Genomic DNA, 18,403 nt, shown 5'->3' with positions numbered 1-18,403 from the left:
GGTTTGGAGCCTCAAGAAATGTCAGTTCACAGCTGCAGCACTGGAGAAAGGGATTTAGGTGCAAGTACTGCAGCGCAGACATTCACTATGCCTGATGACCAGGTACAGTAACTGCCATCACCCATGCTGGCAATAACAGACTTTTATACCACAAGCCTTTTTGTTGTACTCTGAAGAATTGTATCAGACTGTTCTGAAAGGTGCAGTTAGACTACCTGCAGTACACTGACCAGAGAGTCTCATTGATTAGTCTTATGTGAAACTTATTTTTCAGTACAAGTGAGATAGTGACTTTTGACTTGCTCAGTGCAAGACAGATTACCCAGACATTAAACTGTTTCTCTGTGTATTATCTGAACTATTTCCCCCTTTATTAATATGTAACTACATTCTGAAGTGTGGACACTACATACTTTGGAAAAAAAGAACAAGTACATAGCTCAAACTGTTTCTGTAACCTGGATGTATTACTCTCTTCTGCTAGACCACTGGCCAGCCTGGCAGTGGTCTCCCATAAAGAGAAGTGCCCACAACCCTCAGTCCCTTTTCCAAGTCAGTGTTTTGAATTTAATTCAGCATTCTTCATTTCTGTATCCTCTGCGTATCAACACTGCTGCTGCTGCCAAGTATTAAAACCCAGCAGATGAGACTCACAGGGAAGTCTCTTACACATTAAATTCACTTTTCTTTTTCAGAATCCAATAATGAGCCAGTTTTTAAACTATTTAATGTGCTACATTAATCCCATAGTTATTTTCAGTCAGTGTTATGCTGCAGTGTTACAACACCTAGAAGAGCTGTAACACAGTGACACATTATGCTTATGAGAAATACTTCTAGCTAGCAACTAGGTTCTACTTCTACTTTTTAAAAGACTGAGCATAAAACTAAAGTGAGTGGCACTGATTCTCAAGATCTTTACAGATGTATTTTACCCGCTCTTTGGCACTTCCCTCTTATTTCCAAGTGTTTAGAAAGTTAACCGTTACAGAGTTCTCTAGAAATAATTTTAATACTTTTGCATACTACCTGTGATCCTGTACCCCAAGTTCTTAGGCCACAGTGTTTTAGGAACATGCAATTTTGAACAGCTAATCAGCAAAAGAAGCAGAGCAGGAAGCACTAGACAAGTAATTAAGAACCCTCATGAAATCCTCTCCCCTGTGATGTTATGCAGACAGCTGAGCTCATGTGTTTATACCAAGCCTTTACATGAGCATGGAAGGTGAAGTGGAAAGGGTCCAAACCAACCTCTGTTATAATGGCTTTTTGCCCCTTGACTCTCCTGGCTTCTTCTGAACATTGTTCAAGGCTGAAGACTTTGGAGAGAGGCACTGCTTTTCCACTTCGGCACAGAACGGCTTGGCACGTCCCCACATTGGCCACCGTCAGAGAAAAGTTGCTGGCTGCATCAGCCACCTCATTACGAATGTAGCAAAGGACAGCAGAGGAACCCAGCTTCTGCCCAGCCATGCCCAGCTTCCTGTTGGAGGAGAAGGTGTAGGAGGCTCCAGACTCTACTGACAGGCATTCTGGAGGGCTGCCTCACCCCACCTAACATATTGATACACCTATGCAAGTCCCACCAGGACCAGCTTGCTCACTGTCCTACCTGTGGGAGACCAAGAAGGTGTTGGACATGAACATGGTGTCAGACTGCTGTACCTCCTCCAGGAGCACATCGGCCATGGTGCACTGCAGCAAGCGTGGCAGTTCTTCGTTCTTGTCGCCATCAAACATGCCATACACAGCCTCCACCCCCTCTGCAAAGCTCCCCAGTGCCAGGGATGACACACACAGCCTGTCAGAAAAGCATGCAAACAAAGTTAGTATGTCTCAAAAATTTATCTTGTCCTCAAAACCACAGCCATCAAGCATCTTGCTGTGAATACCACTCTCACAGGGCAGCAAAGCCACTGTCCCTACATTCACTAGACTGCAAGATGTACAGCTTCATTTTATTATTGGAACTCCCAAACCCTCCTTGACCACATGCATGAGAGGGCAACAGGCACAGCTGGCAAGAGAAAAAACATCTTTGCTGGAAAGGGAAGGAGAGTCCAAGTGTACTTGGGTAAGTGTGAAAATTGAGGCAAAAGGTAATGTGGAGACATGAGTTACCAAGACTTAGTAAGAGATCCGCAGAGACAAACAGATGGATGAGCTCTTGAGCAAAACAGGTCTGCCTGGGTGCTCAGCAGTGCACTCTGGCCAGTAGCCTGAGAAAAGTGTCAGTGTTCAGCAGACCATAATACTCACTTATTTCTTTGGCCTGCCAGCTCAGCTACTCCGTGACTCCAGAAGGCAGAAGTGAGTGCCGAGTCTGCCGTGAGGGAGGGCTTAGCATCAATCTTCAGTGTGGTAATGGGACTACAGAGAGAACACAAATTATATTTTTCTAGAACCTGCTGAACAGGCCTTAGGACCTTGTCCAGTCTAGAGTTTTAGACAGCAGTCTGTGGAAAGAACTGCATCAAGGAGAGGAGTTTAAGGTCTAGGTCTTCTGGAGATGCTGGCTACTTATGACAGAGACACCAGGGAAAACCTCATATCACCTGAAAAATTCCTTGCTCTGATGTTTCAGACCTAGAGTTTTCCCTTCCCAAAGACAGGCAGGAAACATTATACCACTATGCAGTGATAAAGTGCTTTTACTTTACTATCCCATTTCCCCTCCTGGCAAGGGCTACCCTTCCCTGTGCAGGTCACTGTGTTGACATGTCAATGGCTCACCTGAAGATATCCAGCGTCTTGTGTTCTAATACCAGGTTTGTGTTTCCACTCAGATCCAGCTCTTGCAAGGCACCTGGCAGTGCCTCAGGGATTAGTATTTCAGTTAACTCATTGCAGCTCAAATCCACAAACTGCAGTAGCAACAAACAGCATGACAAAGAAAATACTCTTTTGTTGTGTCATGTCATCAGTTACTCCAGTGCTCCTTACAAACATCATACAACCCTGCTACTTATTGTGTCTCACACACAGGTCATGAAAATGGGTCTACTTGTCAGAAGAATGATTTATAAGCAACCTGCAAATAGTCATGACTCCAATACTGAAAGACTAGGTCACACCAAAGATAAAAGAAGGCCTCTATATGCAAACCTGCCTAGCTATATAACACTGTCCACTGTCTCAAATGCAAGAAACCAGAAATGACAGAGACGGGGATAAAGGTGAATGAGATGATCTTTGATCAACTCAGAAAAGGGAGAGATCTAGAATGCATATTCTGTGGCCTCTTCTCAAATTGATCAAGCAAAGTCATAGAACCACAGAATGATCTGTGTTGGAACAGACCTTAGAGGTCATTTTGTTCAACACGTCTGCCATAGGCAGAGACACCTTCCACTAGAAGAGGTTGCTCCAAGACCTGTCCAACCTAGCCTTGAAACTTCCAGGGATTGGCCAGCCACAGCTTCTCTGGGCAACCTGTGCCAGGGCCTTCCCACCCTCACAGGAAAGAGTTTCTTCCTAATATCCAGCCTACACCTCCTCTATTTCACTTTAAAGCCACTCCCCCTTATGCTGTCACTCCACGCCTTTGTCCAAAGTCCCTCTTAAGCTCTCTTTTAGTCACCTTACATAATGGAAGGCTGCAATAAGGTCACTCCAGATCCTTTTCTTCTCCAAGCTGAACAACCCCAAACCCCTCAGCCCATCACCACAGCAGAGGTGCTCCAGCCCTCTCTGATCATCTTCATGGACTCCTCTGGACCCACTCCAACAAGTCTAAGTCCTTCTTGTGCTGAGGACCCAAGAGCTGGATGCAGCCCTCCAGGTGAGATCTCATCTGAGCAGGGCAGGGGGTCAGAATGCCCTCCTTACCCACTGCCCATGCCACTGGGGATGAGCCCAGGATGTGGGGTGTTTCTGGGTGCCAGGGCATATGGGACGTCCAGCCTCTCATCCAGCAGCATCCTCCAGCCTGGACTGATACCAGGGGCAGCCCTGATCCAGGTACAGCACCCTGCACTTGGCCTTGCTGGGACCTCCAGTTCTCTCCTAGCAGTTACTCCTCATTCTATAACCCAATCTTTCCCCAGATATCACTTTATCTTCTCCATACAAATACCTGAATACGGGGCAAATGCAGAATTTCTGGAAAAATGCTGATTTCATTAGAGTGTGCAATAAGTGTATGAAGTAGCTTGCAGTTTGCAACTGTTGTAGGAATTGTTTTCAGTTTGTTGCCACTCAGATTCAGTTCTTCCAAGTGCTCCAGCTTACTAAGTTTGCTGAAAGGTAAACAAAAAATACTGTATCTTACAGACATGAACTTGTCACTTTCTGAAGCTGCAGATGAGGTATCCATTTTCTGATTTACTAATAGGAGACCAAAAGTCCTAAGAGATGCTCTAGTAAGATGCATGGCTTGGATTTGTACAACAGACAGACCCTTCGCTATCAGTGCTGAAGTTGCGAAGAAATACCACCTCATCCCCACACACATGCCATGCAACTAGTTACATCCCTTGGTCACTCTGGATGGCACCTCAACTAGGACAGGAAAACCTACAGCAAACCCTGTGCCAATCCCCCTTAAAACTCCTCTGCTCACTTTGTGTGTAGAAATGTCAGGCTTTTGTCATCAAGTTACAGGGAGAGCATCTCGCTCTGACTTTGACTCATCTACAATCACGGGGAGGTGGCAGCTTCCTCCTAGGGAGCACTGTCTTGCCCAACAGCCTTACTAACTTACCTTGCAGGGAAAGTCTGCAGGTTGTTGTTTGCCAGATGCAGGATCCGCAGGTTTGGGTGTCCCACCAAGACAGGGATGCATTGATCTGTGAGGTTGTTATTAGTCAAGTATAGCAGCTGCAGCATGCTCAAACTCTCCTCCCCTGTACAAGCGGAGGGCAAGGACTCCAGGCTGTTTGCAGATGCATTCAGGTACCTGAGGCTAACCACAGCAAGTGCAAAAATCAGACTTCACATCATCCAAACCACTCCATCAACACCAGGAAAAGGAGCTGTACAAATGCCAGTGTGGACAGCAGTATCAGACAGGAGGCCAGACAATACTGTAACATCCCTACTTACATCAAGATTTGTGAGTCTACTAATGACTTACTAGCACTGTGGATGCACAAAGCATTTTACAGTAAACAGTGAGTATTGAAAAGCCCACGGATAATACTGGTGGAAGCAGACAATGTAAAACTTTACCTAGACTCTTTAAAGAAGGGCTAACTCCTGTGTGAATAGACAGTTATAAGGGACTGTTCATTTGTAAAGGGTCTCTCTTGTTGTTCTCCAAGACCTGAATCTGACTGGCTTCTTTTCTTTGCACTTGAGCTTGTGACTACTTTTAAAGACAAAACTCTTCAGGCAGCCTCTGTTTTCCTGTAATTACACAGTAACATGGACCGGTTCCTTCAAATCAGCTTGATGGATTCCCTTATGGCACATGAATAACCTCCTCATAAAGGGCACACCTCGTTATCTCTTATGCAAATAGCACCTTGCAAGGACAGTCACACAGGTGCCACTTTTAGCCCTTACACTCCAAAGGATAATGCAGACAAATGATGTTTGCTACTGACACTCACTTCAGAGCTTTGACAAAGAGTGTCTCTGGGAGTTTAGTCAACAGATTGTGCTGAAGGTCCAGCACCTCCAGTGGAATGTGTTCTAGAAGAGGTGGAAGGCTCTGCAGACGATTGTGCCCCACCATCAACTTCCGAAGACTCAAGCTTCTGAGGATCCTAGAAAGACATAGGGTTTTCTATTTAACTTGGTTCATTCCTCTTGACATCTGCAGAGTGGGGAAGGTAGTATTAATCCACTTAATTTGATTGTACAGCAGGGAAAAATTAAAATACACTGATCCATAAAATGCAAACAATGACAAAGCAGAACACAAAGGATAAGATGACTGTCTCTCTGAACACTTGGAAGTGTACCTACATTTCTGTCTACACTACTGCTAACTGGCATCTTGTGATGCAAGTTGGTGTGCATGTACCCAGCATTCTCTCAGGCAGACAAAGAAAGAAGTCACAAAGGAAGGCTTTAAATGCCTGTTGTCACTTGTAGGTAGAAAGAAGGGCTTCCACAGTGCAAACATAAATTCAGAGCTTTAACTAGTGGCTTAACATTCCTGTATTATTTCTGAGGCAGTAAATTATTCTTTGCATAATATACTTAAAATTGGGTCCCTTTAATCCATTGGATTGGCTAAAATTCTCTTCTAAATTCTCATCATATCCTTGTTATGTTCTTTCCTTGCTTTTGATGTATATAGTTTTTCTGTGACAATCATTAGAATGTCACTGCTGATCACTTCCTATGCCTCTTGCTTCAACTTCTCCAACCCACATTCTACATTTCTTCCCTGTTAACCACTTCTTCACTCAATTTTAGTATAACTTATCCTAGACACTGTGTCATTCATCAAATCACACCCCCCCCAAACACCCTTGTTAGGCTGAGGATGTTTATGCTTTGCTTCTTCCTAGGATAAATGACTGCAAAATTGTATTAGTTCTTGGCTCTCATTCACTGCATTTCTACAGAAACTGAATGGGAAATAGGTAGAAAGGAGCTGGCTGATGGTGTACTGTGAAAGCTACATTTGAGATCAGCTGAATTGTCTCTTTGTGATAACTCCATGTCAAAGGTAAAAGATGAAATTTCTGTGGGACGATGCAAAATGTATTAGAGTCTCACCTATGACCTGTGTTCACAGACAGCATGATAACATATATAAATTACAGCAGCATGTTCTATGTCGGGGCAAATAGCTGCAGGAGCACCAAGAGCACAGGACAGAATTACCTAGCCCCTATTGTTCAAAAGGCTGACCTAGAAATTGGTTCTTTCCAACATTTGAATACAGAGCCTTTTTGATGCTGCATAGATAAAGTAAGGGGATTATATCTCGACCCAACAAGGAATGAAGCAACTGGAACAGCACTGCTTCTCTCTTGCCAGATAGCCCATTGTAGAAGAAAAGCTCAGCTCTGTTAACAAAAGTTTTCTGACCTTGGTGGAAGCTCCAAGAGTAGGTTGTAGCTCACATCCAGAACTTCCAGTTTCTTTGCTTCACAGGCCCAGTCTGGGACACACTGTAGTTGATTGCTGAGAAAAGCAAGTGGAAAAAGCTAGAAACCAGCACTCCATATAGAACAGACCCTAAATGATGCATGATTTTAGTGACAGCCAAACTAAAAGCAACAGGCAAAAATGAACAGCATCTGAGTTAGTCCTGTGGAATTTATCTCACGGCTAATGCAAACTGAATTGGTTCATGACTTAGCAGGGCATCCTATCTTACAGATCTCACAATGCTGCTCCAAGGGCAGATGTAGGCAATGAAACCAACAGCAGAGATCACTGGCAGCTACTCTATATATTTGCTCCATGGATTCCCCCCCGCCCCATTCAGTTCAGTAAGCTGCCACAGGTTCAGTGGTCCCTGCTTGGCTATTTTTTTTCTTGATCATAGCCTACAGCTGAAGGACAGTTAAGTCACCTGAAAAGCTCACACTGGTTCAGAAGGGCTTCTGGTCTGGGACACTTTCATCATTGTTTAGTGCTGGGCTTCGAAGTTCTATTGTGTTTAATCGCTCTCAACTGTTTTAAACCCTTAAAACCTCTAGAAAATTTTGCAGAAAAAAAGCAAAGGTGTCCAGATACCTGCTTTAAATTCTGTTGTGTGTTATCACTTACTGAGAGAGTTCTAGACATGTCAGTAGACCAGGAACCGGATAAATATTGACAGCTGTCAGACCTGATGAAATAAAGCCAGTAAGTATGATTGCAGAGCTTCACAGAGAAAACAGCACAGAGAAGCAGTGCAGCTATCAAATGAGACTCAGTCTTCACAGACTCAAGGTCCTCACCGATCCTTCTGACCACAGAGTTCACACTTCATACATCTGCCATATGGCACTACAACGCCTCACTATTCCATTTCTCCATCTGTCATGTGGAGCACCAGGACAAGAGAGAACTACACTTTTCTTTGTGGGCTCCCAAACAGATCTTAATGATGAACTCCTTGGACGTAACACCTCAACCTCCACACCGTTACACAGCCTGTGTGCACACATGCATGTGTGATCTGTACGGGCTAACCTCAGAGGACCTATCACATCCTGTGTTTCAGCACAATAACATCAACATAAGTATTTTTTTAACGTGTGAGAGACGGCAAAAGGCTGTTTTCCTTTGCTTCCAGGGCTTAAAGGGAAAAGGCAGGTGAAGAAGACAGAGACATACAGTTGCTGTTGGCATACAGGGCCCGAAGGGAGACGCCGCTCAGCATCAGCTCTCTCAGCTTATTTCGTTCGCAGTGCAGCTGCTCCAGGCTGACCAAGGAGCTCAGATCCAGATCTGTCATCTGATTGTCTCGTAAATCCATGTAAGCTACAGATTTGTTCCCCTCCAGAGTGCCAGCCACCGCTCTCTTCAGGTTGTTCAGCCTAAAGACTCAGAGATGAGTTAAAAAGTCAGAAAATAGGACACTGCACACTGGACTTCAGTAAGAAGAGAGAAGAAAGAGGAAAGGAAGAATTCTGGTGAAGGCGAACACCAAAGGTGAGGACAGTGAATGAAATGCAAGACAAGTAATGGTGAATTTCAGCCAGTGAATACAAACAAAAACATTTCCTTTGCCCACACAGCTACACGTAATCATTTCAATGATTCCCAAATTCTTAAGAGATTCTGAAGAAAATGCCAGTCTAGAAAACCAGGCCAAGGGGCAGCTACTCTGCACAGACACAGGAAGCTAATGCAGAGAACAGATAACTGCCTTGCCACACACAAAAAGCTCTTTGTCCCTTTCTGAAAGATCTGCAGTTGGCAGGCTGGAGAATCAGGATCATATCTCTAAGGCAGGGAGGCAAAAAAAGGAAAGAGAGATCAAGGTTTTGGTAACAGCAAATCACAAGAGGAAACCAGAGGGCTGGGTCACATTCAACATCTGGCACTGCTCAATTAAGCTTGCTTTTCCAAGTAGGTTCTGCACACCCTCAGAATCAGAACTCCACAAAAGCTACAGAATCGGTAAGAGAAAAAACCTGAACCCAGTTTACTGCAAAACGTACCAGAAGTTACACAGGGCCTCTGCTGTAAATGCAAAGTAGCAATCTGTTTACAGAGAACTGCAAGTTTCACCGCTTACCTCAGGTCCACACTTTTGATGTGACTCATACGGTTCAGCACTGTCAGGTCCAGGGTCTCTAGCAAGTTCCCTGCCAGGGCTAGTTTGTCTAAGGTGACAAGTTTCTCACAAATTGCTGGCAATTCACAGAAGTTATTGAAGGAGAGCCCAAGACAGCTGAGCTGCTGTAGGCTTCCCATCTCTTCTGGTAAGGATGTGAGGAAATTGCCATCAAGCCAGAAGGTCTGGAGACTGCAACAGTGAAAAAAAGAAAATAATTCTGCAAAGAGTAGCAAACATCACATTTAGTATTTTCAGTGAGTTTCACTGTATAGTTAGCTGGTCTCAATGTAGTTAATTTTAAAGGTACTTAACAGTTAATTTTATTCTTATACACGTAAAGTTACTGAAGTACTTTAATCACACATGTAATAGGCTTGGAACTTCCAGTTGTGCCAAAGATTGTAAGTTAACACAAGCAAAATACAAATAGGTACTTACGTTGTAAAGGAAAGATATTTACTTAATTACTTGGTTTTCTACAAATGGCACAGTTTAATCATACCTCCTACCATACTAATGCATCAGTAGAAGATTTTTACACTCTAGTTGTCCATTCCAACACACACTCAGAAAAGAATAAAGTAGCTTTATGTTGTATGATTCTGTATGTTGTATGATTTCTGTTGTTTGTTGTTTCAAAGGCTGTATGGCTTTTGAGACTCAGATCCCAAATATTCTCTTATTATGATTAGGTTCCAATAGAGACCTTTCTGTGTTTAGTGGTGGTAGGAATGAAATCTGAGGCCACAAAAAGTTCTTATGAATAAGGGCTCAAGTCATCAAAATAATTGGACCCATAACAAAGTTGTAAACCTCTAGAAAGTGTACTACATATGGCTTTCTCCTCACAGTTTGCATATGGCTACAAGATCATTTCGGAAATTACTTGCCCACATCCACTGTGGTTGCAGACACTCCTTTTTTAAAGATACAAGCTGGAGGAAAAGCAGGCCACAATGAATCAACAATTCAATATTGATGTTTATTTATACAAATCTACTAACAGTCTTGCAATTAAATTTACCGAAGCTTAAGCTCTTATGCATTTGGGGTAGCTACCAAGGAAAATGGATAAGGCTCTACTAAACACTTTAAGACAAAATTTTCAGAGAGGATTGCTCAAGCATTTTCATATTAAAATCCTCTAACACAAAAAGCAGCCAAATCTGTAGAATACAATCAAACATACCAGTGCTGACAAAAGTCATTAGACCTCTGTGAGAATTACCACAGAGAAGTTTTTTATAATAAATTAAAATTTCAATAGAAATTGCATCAGTACTGAAAATATTAAATTCAAATAATAAATGCAGAAAATCAGACAACTCTACAGCTGCAGAAAAATGCACATAGACTTATTTGACAAACAATGCAATTGCTTACAGTGCTTTATTTGCAACAAGTTTCCTCATCTTTTCTGCATCAGCAGATGTGATGTTTTAATAATAGTGATTAAGGGACCGCACATTTTAGTTCTTGATCTTCTGCTGGAGTCAAATTAATCATTCAGCCTTTATGGGCAAAACAGGCTGCCAAAAATTCACACTTTCAGAAACAGTGCCTGCAGATCAGTAGTACTCAGCTGAGGCACCAAGGATATTTATGATCACAGATATAAAGAACATACTCACTTCACAAGTTTGCCAATCTGAGTTGGCAAGTAATGAAGTCCATTACAGGAAAAATTAAGCTCTGTCAGAGTAGAGATCTCACACAGTGATACAGGAAACTCTCCCAGTCTATTATGAGACAAGTTCAGACTCTTCAACTGAGAAAACCTATTGGCAAGAACAATAGTTAATTCACAAACCTACATGTCTAAAAGCAAAAATACACAAACCTAAAAAATAAAAAATATAAAAAATTCTGAAGTCTTTGTACACTGGTGATACAGTCAGCTAACTCATTGCAGGAGTACCTGCGTAAATTTGGGTTTAAGTCGTTGATATTTTTCTTAATGGTCATGCTGAAAGTGATCAAATACCATGGGTTTACTGCAGAAACTGCTAACAACCTTCTACCCTGACTTGACAAGCTTCCTCATAGTGACTAAGGCAAAGGTTTCTAAAATGCTCAGTTCAAAAAATTTACCTCAAAATAATTAACTACGGTAAGAGTCTACTATTACGTAGTTTGGGAAAAGAGGAGCCGAAAACTTTCATTGTGACTATTCTGACAATAAAACATAACAGGGAAATCCCCTTTCCAAGCTGGGTGCAACAGAAAACCAAGCCAAGCTGTAAAAGGGAAAACTAGGAAAGCCCTTGCATCATGCTGGGAAAGCCCAAGACCTCCACCCAGAGGTCCTTGAACAAGATCGCACAACTACAGTATCCCTTGCTCAGCACACTGCATCTTGCGTGCTGCCCCAAGTGCAGACAGCCCCACAGTGACTACGGTCCCACCAGTGCTTGAGAAATGGTTACCTATTTCTAGCTCCTTCAATCACCATGCTAGGTCCAAAGAGAGAGAGAAGGAACTTAGTGTGGCTGGGGTAACCAACAGCAGGGTTCTCCTGCAAGAGTTCCTGCCTCCTTCTACAGGAAGCAAAAGTATTGTTCCCAAAGTAATAGCCTCTTCATCCCAAACTGGGACCACCAGAAATTAATTCAGTGGGGAAATGAATATCTCACTTCTATGAGATAACTGCAAATTTCATGTACTAGAGAACTACTTCTTCTTCTGCATGGAAATACACAGTTATTCATCTGCCTCACCTACCCAACTTTTCCCAGGCATTGGCAAGTAGGTCTTATTATGAAGCAAATGTTTTAATATAGGTAACAAAACCAAGGTTAATTAGCTTGAGGGAGAATTACTTCTAGCTTGAGATGTTGTGAAATATAAGACTGAAGGGTTTTGGAGTTGTTTTCTTCTTTAAAGTGACCTTTTTTGGATTCAAAATACTTGTAATGATCTGTGTAGGAACCACGCATAACATTTCTCCATTTTGCCTTATAACCTTGGGGGGGGTCTTGTTCTTTTGAAAGAGGGAGCATAGCTGAAATTTGGACATGGTTTGTTTGCTTTGAGCACCCCATCATATGAGTAAGGGCATAGGCATTTTTGTTTGCTGCAGCTGCAAACAGTCCTGTACTGGAACTGAAAGCCAAAGAGAAAAAGATGCTATGTTGGTAAAAGCCTTCCTCAAAAGAAGGATAATGCAAAGACCTAACAATGATACAAAAATCAGAAACTTGCACACAGAACTCCACCACAGGAAAAGAAGGAAACAATGAGGATGTACCTAAAGATCTGAGCTATCTCATTAGCGGGTTCAACTTTAAGATATTTAGGACAGGTCACGGCTCTCAGGATTTGAAACTAGCAAACGCTTTAATAAAACTGCTTTCTCAGGAGCTCTGCAATGGCTTTTGTTACACCTGTTCTTAGTGCCAAGCAGTGTTTCTCTCTTACTAACAGCTGTCTCTTAGAGAGAGAACCTGCTCTGAGAGACACAGCATTAAACATAACAGCACAAGTAATGTTTAGAATTCATCCCTCTGCAAAAATATCAAAATAGCAAAGAGGGGCTATAAAGTTTCCAAAAGCTGAAGGGAAACTGGTACATGACACAGCTTGGTCTGAGATTCCTCAAGCAGACTTCCATACTCAGTGGGGAGGATAATACTCAAAAGCCTTTTTGTTCTCCTTCTGGTCCTTCTTCTTTGCCTCAGTAAGCTCATGTAGTGATGTGGGAGTGGAGTGGAATGGAAATGGAATTTTCATTCAAGTTGTATATATGAACCAGGTATTATAGGGGATAAAGATCCCAAAATCATTGTGACTCCTTAGGTTTTGGTTTATGCTCTCACAGGGTGTACTGAGACAGCAAAGAGGTATGGTAAGACAGCAGTGAATCTTCCATGGTATGGCCATCCTCTGTTTAGCAGCCCAAATTGGTGCTGCCCTGAAATCTTCCTAGTGTAGCACATCCTGTTCTGCCACCAAAACACGCCAGCACAAATCTGTATCAGCTAGCTAGAATGCTGACAAGAGACATGCAGACGTATGCGTGTGCACACACACATGTCAATGAAGACCAGATCTTAGTGTTTTTCAGACAAGGGAATTACTTGAAAGGCACTACAATACATAAAAATATAAGCTAGGAGATGTAACAAAGCCGGTAGGTTATTTAATGCCCTTTGCTTAACATTTTCCCCTTAGCTAATTATTTTTGCTCTGTTACTATAGTTATAGGTAATTAGACTCCTAGAGCTTGAAAGTTGCTCAGAGGAAGTGATCTGATCATTGTGAAAAATTCTGTTGGGAGCTGACAGTCTCGAGGCACTGAGAGCACCTACTGCAAGTAAGCAAGGGTGTGGTGCTGTAATCTTAGAAGCATCCTAAAAACCTCAGATAGAAAATCTTTTCAAAAGGCAATGAGCAGCCTTATGTGGGCTACATAATGCTACCAGTTCATTCAAGATTGTGTGAAGTGAGAGCTTCTTTTATGGCTTTTGTTTGTTTGAGGATTTCGGCTTCATCAGACATAGTCACTGCCTGTGGCAGCTGACTGGTCGAAGAGAATTTCTTAGGCATCAGGCAGCTTGTGAGAAAGCAAGTCAGACTTTTCCATGCATTGCTGTGGAGGAAGACACTGCAAACAATTTCTAATCTCTGCACCTGCTGTTATTGCAACTTGTTTACTTGAAGGGAAGTTTCTGAAGGGGTGTTGGTCTGAATGACCAATCATGTTTCATTGTGTCGGAACACTGTATAAAAAGGACGTGCCTTTTAATAAACATTGCTTTTTATGCCCTCCAAGAAAAATGGAGTTTTCTATATCATTATTTCAGCCATCCTGAACATAATAACGATAACTGCCAGGAAAAGAGCTGAGTTTCTGACATGTCAGATTCCTGGTTGACTACATGCAAGGTCAAAAGAAATTTCAACTCCCTTTGCTGATCCTGTGAACAAAGGATACTGCATTTTAGAAAATAAAGTTCTGATGTGCTTTTCAAAATCATACAATGTATTTGAAGAGACAAGTAGAAAGCAAAATCTTAAATTATTTTAAGCAGCTTCTCCAGTAATGAAATCTATTTAACAGAATAAATCTATTAAACTGAAAACTTTTAAAAAAGTTTGGAAAACCAGACTAGACTCTGGCTCTCAATGAAACTGCAAAGAATTCCCAAAAGTGAACAATGTTTTCTTTTCACTGTATACTCTTATAGATACATGGGCATATCATTACTCTAAAGAAAGAAAAATGAAATAGCACAATAGTAGGCCCGTAGAGACAAAGAAAACAAAACCACACCCCTCCCCACCTTGCAAAAAACCCCCCCAATAAACCAAAATGACAAAAACAACCAAACCTCAAAACTACAACAACAACAAACCAAAACAACCAAACAACAAAAAAGCAGTTTTGTAAAGATTCTCCAAATACATTTTCCTTAGGGCATAATGTGTTCTGAACAGAGCCACTGGACAATATTACTATAGGCATCCTATCAGTTTTCAAAATTCACAGAGCAACTCCTTGAATTCTATATAGCATGGCTGGTATACATATCAACAGACTAATCTCCGCCTACATTTTTATGATTTTGGGGAATTAATTTAAAAATATTTTTGTAAGACTCCTTCACTTACCTAAGATGACTACATCATGCTTCCATACCAATCATATAACTGCTACTCTCTTAAAAGCAGATCATCACAAGTTACCAAAGCAAAGCTGGAGTCTCACAGGCCCTCTGCCAATTCCAAATACACATTAAGAACTTGCCGAAACAGGGTTTTTCAGACCTAAACTTCCTCCTACAAACACTTATTCACAATAGCAACATTATGCTTTTCCTTGCCTTTTATTTTATAGCCCGAGATGTTCTCTGCTTAGCAAGCAGCCTAATATTACTATTGCATCTTGTCCATACAAATGGCATGTCACCCCACAAGGCTTATCTCAAATCAGAGTTAGCATAGAATCTGTGGAAGAGAGCTCATGAATACTATAAATTGTTGGAAGTTTATTCCTGCTTGTGCTGCCCAGTTCTGCTTCCAACCCCCTCACTTGTTAGAGCTTCCTAAAGATCAATTTTTTACCATCCCCAAGAGGACAAGCAATACTTCACTCCTGTACCCACATGTCAAGGACTCCAAATGTAGAAGAAAAATGATTCTTTGCAGACCTGCAAAGAGAGTCAAGACTCCCTGCTCCACTTGTTCTCATGAAATTGTGGCGTAAGTTGAGGTAGGTGATATCTTGACTGTAGAAGAGGTGCTCTGGTACTTCCTCAAGGCTGTAGCATGAAAGGTCAACCATGCTAAATCGCAGAGAAACAATCTGAAAAGAAAAAGCTGCAGTTGTGCAACAAATTTTCTCTGGAAGAAACAGAAGGCCAAAGAATACAAGTAGTAAACAATTTGCAAGAACAAACCTTTTTTTGAAAAAAACCCTTGCACCTACCAGGTAGAGTCCATGAAGTACAAGCCTATGTCCTTTGCTACCTCCCTGACAAGGATGCATAGCTGGATACCAGCCAGGACTCACACAAAGCCCTGCTCTGTATGTGCACTGGGCACACTGCCTAAAGGCTAGGCTGTAAGAAAGCAAACGTAATAGAGGAAAACAGATCTTTCAGGACATTCTATTGAGAAAGCATAATCTTCAAGTGCCTTCCAAAGCTGCAAGAAGCAACAGGAAGCAGTTGATTTTCCAGTTCAGTTCTCTGAGGTTTACAGAACCTCTGCCTGGCCTAGCTGCTTCTTCCGTACTTTTAGCTACTTCTTTATTAGCTTATTGAGGGTATAAAATTTGAAACACAACTTGTTATAAAAAGGCTTCATAAATTATGGTTTTGCAACATTTCATAAAGTCTGCAAATCTCAGATGTCCTTTCATTAAGTATGTTTTGTTTTGAGGTCTTTGGTGCTTAATTTGATATTTTATGACCTGCTTTATCCCATACTCATTTTGTATTTCATAATATCCTTGCTGACCTACCATCTCTCTGTAATTCAAACCTATCAGGGCAGCCCTGTGAAAGTCCAGGTCATACTTCAGGTATGTTCAAGTATGGCAACAAATGCGATCTGTAGGTTTCTACAGCTGTAAAATCAGCCAGTCCCTGTGGTTTGCTCTAGGGACCAGTGATTAAGTTTGTCTCATAGGTGCAGCAGAGGTTAAAACAGCACAGAACCACTGCTTGACATTGTTGCACAGGTAGAAAAAAAGAAAAGGCTAACAGAAAAAATCTGTGTAGTCCAGAGCATGAAGGAAATAAACTTGGAAAGTGTCCTGGGGACTTTCTCCAGCATCCTAACTTCATCTCTGACTGCAGATCAAGCTTGCAAAAGAATACCCTTCCTGTGGTGTGTCCTGCACCCACCATCCAAACCACACTTGTCCCCATGGCCTCACCGTGGATGCTTGCCGGTGCCAACGCTGGCACTCTGCCAGCGTTTCAAAGGAAATGTGGTATGTCTGAGCTTGTGCTCCAGCAGATGTGAATGCAAGGGTGTACTGCCGACGTTTTATCTCTTCCACCTGCAAAGGGAGAATTGACAACAACAGTCTGCCTAAGTGCCAGCAATTACAATTGACCTGAAGTCTCGGGTGAGGTATTACTGACCACCAGTAACATTGCATTTTGCTGAAAATATACCTGCCAAGTCACTGGTGAAAAACAGAAGTAAATCCTGCTTAACATCTTTCTGCTGAAATGGATACAAGAAGTAGTAATTTCCAGAGTGCCCATTCATGATATTGGCTACTGCTGTGAAAGCTGAACTACTGTCTCTTCGTTTTATTAACCTTCAGACTACTACCTAAGCAAAGCAAGTAGAAAGAGGTTGGGCACAACAATGCAAGAATCTGTTAAAAAAGCCTACATTAATCTCTTGTGGATAATTCCCATCACTACCATTTCTTCTTCCTTCCCAGTCTACAGGGAGCTAACAAAAAAAAAAAAAAAGCCTTACCTTCCCTCCAATGAGAGGTAAGATGTGCATCTTCCCTGCATGGCTGTCCTTCACTGAGGACACAATGAGGCACGTACCACAGAGAGTGACTGAGCGCTCTGCCCACTTGTGCAGCTGGGTCTTTCCTTTGCGTACATTATAGACTCCAGAGAGCAGGATGCGATCCAACTGTTCCACTTGACATGGTTTTTCTGAAGAAAAAGGGGACATTAGCATTTACTGTCCATATGTTCTGTATTCTCATCTGTGAGTACAAATAACACAGATTTAACATGCAAAACCAGTTGTTGTAAAGAACAAGCAGACAAACTGCACTTTTAAAAAAAGTCTCTGAGGACAAGCAACATCCTCAGTCAGCGCAGGAACGGCAGCTGAGCAGCACCATTGGTGTCTCCCAGAACAATGTTAGAATGGTTCCATGCAGTGTGTTTTTAGTCCACAGGTAGTTACAGACCTTAGCAAACACACATGCTTGCCAAATATCCTTCATTCAAATGCAACAGAAAAGCAATTTTAAACTCTCATTGAATCAGCTAAAGTCACAGAACCCCTTAAATAAGTGGCATCTACTGGACTTTCAAGGAAAGCCTGGAAAATCAGCTACAAAGGAAGTTCTTTCCTTGAAGATGACTGTCCTGGTTTTGCCTGAGATAGAATTAATTTTCTTCCTGGCAGATGGTACAAGGCCGTGTTTTGGCTTCAGTGTGAGAATAATGTTGATAACATAAAAAACCCCCAAACATTAAAAAAATTGCTGTTTTGGTTGGTAGTCAGCAGTGTGCACCCAAGTCAAGGACTTTACAGTGTCCCATTCTCTGCAGCAAGCAGGTACACAAGAAACTGCAAGGGAGCATGGTTGGACCAACTGGTCCAAACTAGCAAAGAGGATATTCCATACCACCGAACATCATGTCCAGTATACAAACTGAAGGAACTGGGACAGGAGGGCTGAGCACTGCTAGAGGAAGGGCACCAGCATGATGAGCAGTGCATTGTACATCACTTGTGTTTTATTCCTCTTTTTTGTTTCCCTTTTCATTACAATTATTTTTATTTTACTTTATTTCAATTATTAAACTGTTTTCAGTCCACAGGTATCACCTTTTTCCCATTCTCCTTCCCGTCCCACGGGGAAGCAGTGTGTGAGTGAGCAGATGAGTGGTGCTTATTGGGTAGCTGGGGTTAAACCACAACAGTCTTTTTAGGTGCCAGACCTGCTGCACAAAGGGCAGAGACACATCTGACCAAAGCGTGTTAAAACAAATTTGCTATAAGCATTTATTGGCT

At 42.1% G+C, this 18,403-nt stretch overlaps 1 protein-coding gene across 3 annotated transcripts in view; it reads right to left on the bottom strand.

The window, feature by feature from the left end:
* PHLPP2 (PH domain and leucine rich repeat protein phosphatase 2) overlaps positions 1-18,403 on the bottom strand; it is a 34,928-nt gene that overhangs the window by 5,507 nt on the left and 11,018 nt on the right. For 2 of the 3 annotated variants that reach the window (XM_063410799.1, XM_063410800.1), the window contains exons 4-18: positions 17,117-17,307; positions 16,557-16,682; positions 15,325-15,479; positions 10,807-10,953; positions 9,134-9,364; positions 8,227-8,429; positions 7,675-7,735; positions 6,988-7,083; positions 5,553-5,708; positions 4,703-4,903; positions 4,076-4,238; positions 2,734-2,864; positions 2,260-2,370; positions 1,613-1,801; positions 1,252-1,483 (exon numbers count right to left, since the gene is read on the bottom strand). In XM_063410799.1, the coding sequence (XP_063266869.1) occupies positions 1,252-1,483; positions 1,613-1,801; positions 2,260-2,370; positions 2,734-2,864; positions 4,076-4,238; positions 4,703-4,903; positions 5,553-5,708; positions 6,988-7,083; positions 7,675-7,735; positions 8,227-8,429; positions 9,134-9,364; positions 10,807-10,953; positions 15,325-15,479; positions 16,557-16,682; positions 17,117-17,307 (2,393 nt within the window). Of the gene's footprint in view, positions 1-1,251; positions 1,484-1,612; positions 1,802-2,259; positions 2,371-2,733; positions 2,865-4,075; positions 4,239-4,702; positions 4,904-5,552; positions 5,709-6,987; positions 7,084-7,674; positions 7,736-8,226; positions 8,430-9,133; positions 9,365-10,806; positions 10,954-15,324; positions 15,480-16,556; positions 16,683-17,116; positions 17,308-18,403 lie in introns of those variants that run through there. The other variant, XM_063410801.1, reaches the window with a different exon arrangement.

This window comes from Prinia subflava, chromosome 13 (assembly GCF_021018805.1).
Source record: "Prinia subflava isolate CZ2003 ecotype Zambia chromosome 13, Cam_Psub_1.2, whole genome shotgun sequence".
In the NCBI taxonomy this organism is placed as follows: Eukaryota; Metazoa; Chordata; class Aves; order Passeriformes; family Cisticolidae; genus Prinia; species Prinia subflava.
Note: the sequence above shows the minus strand (reverse complement) of the source record. Positions and strands in the feature narration are given on the sequence as shown.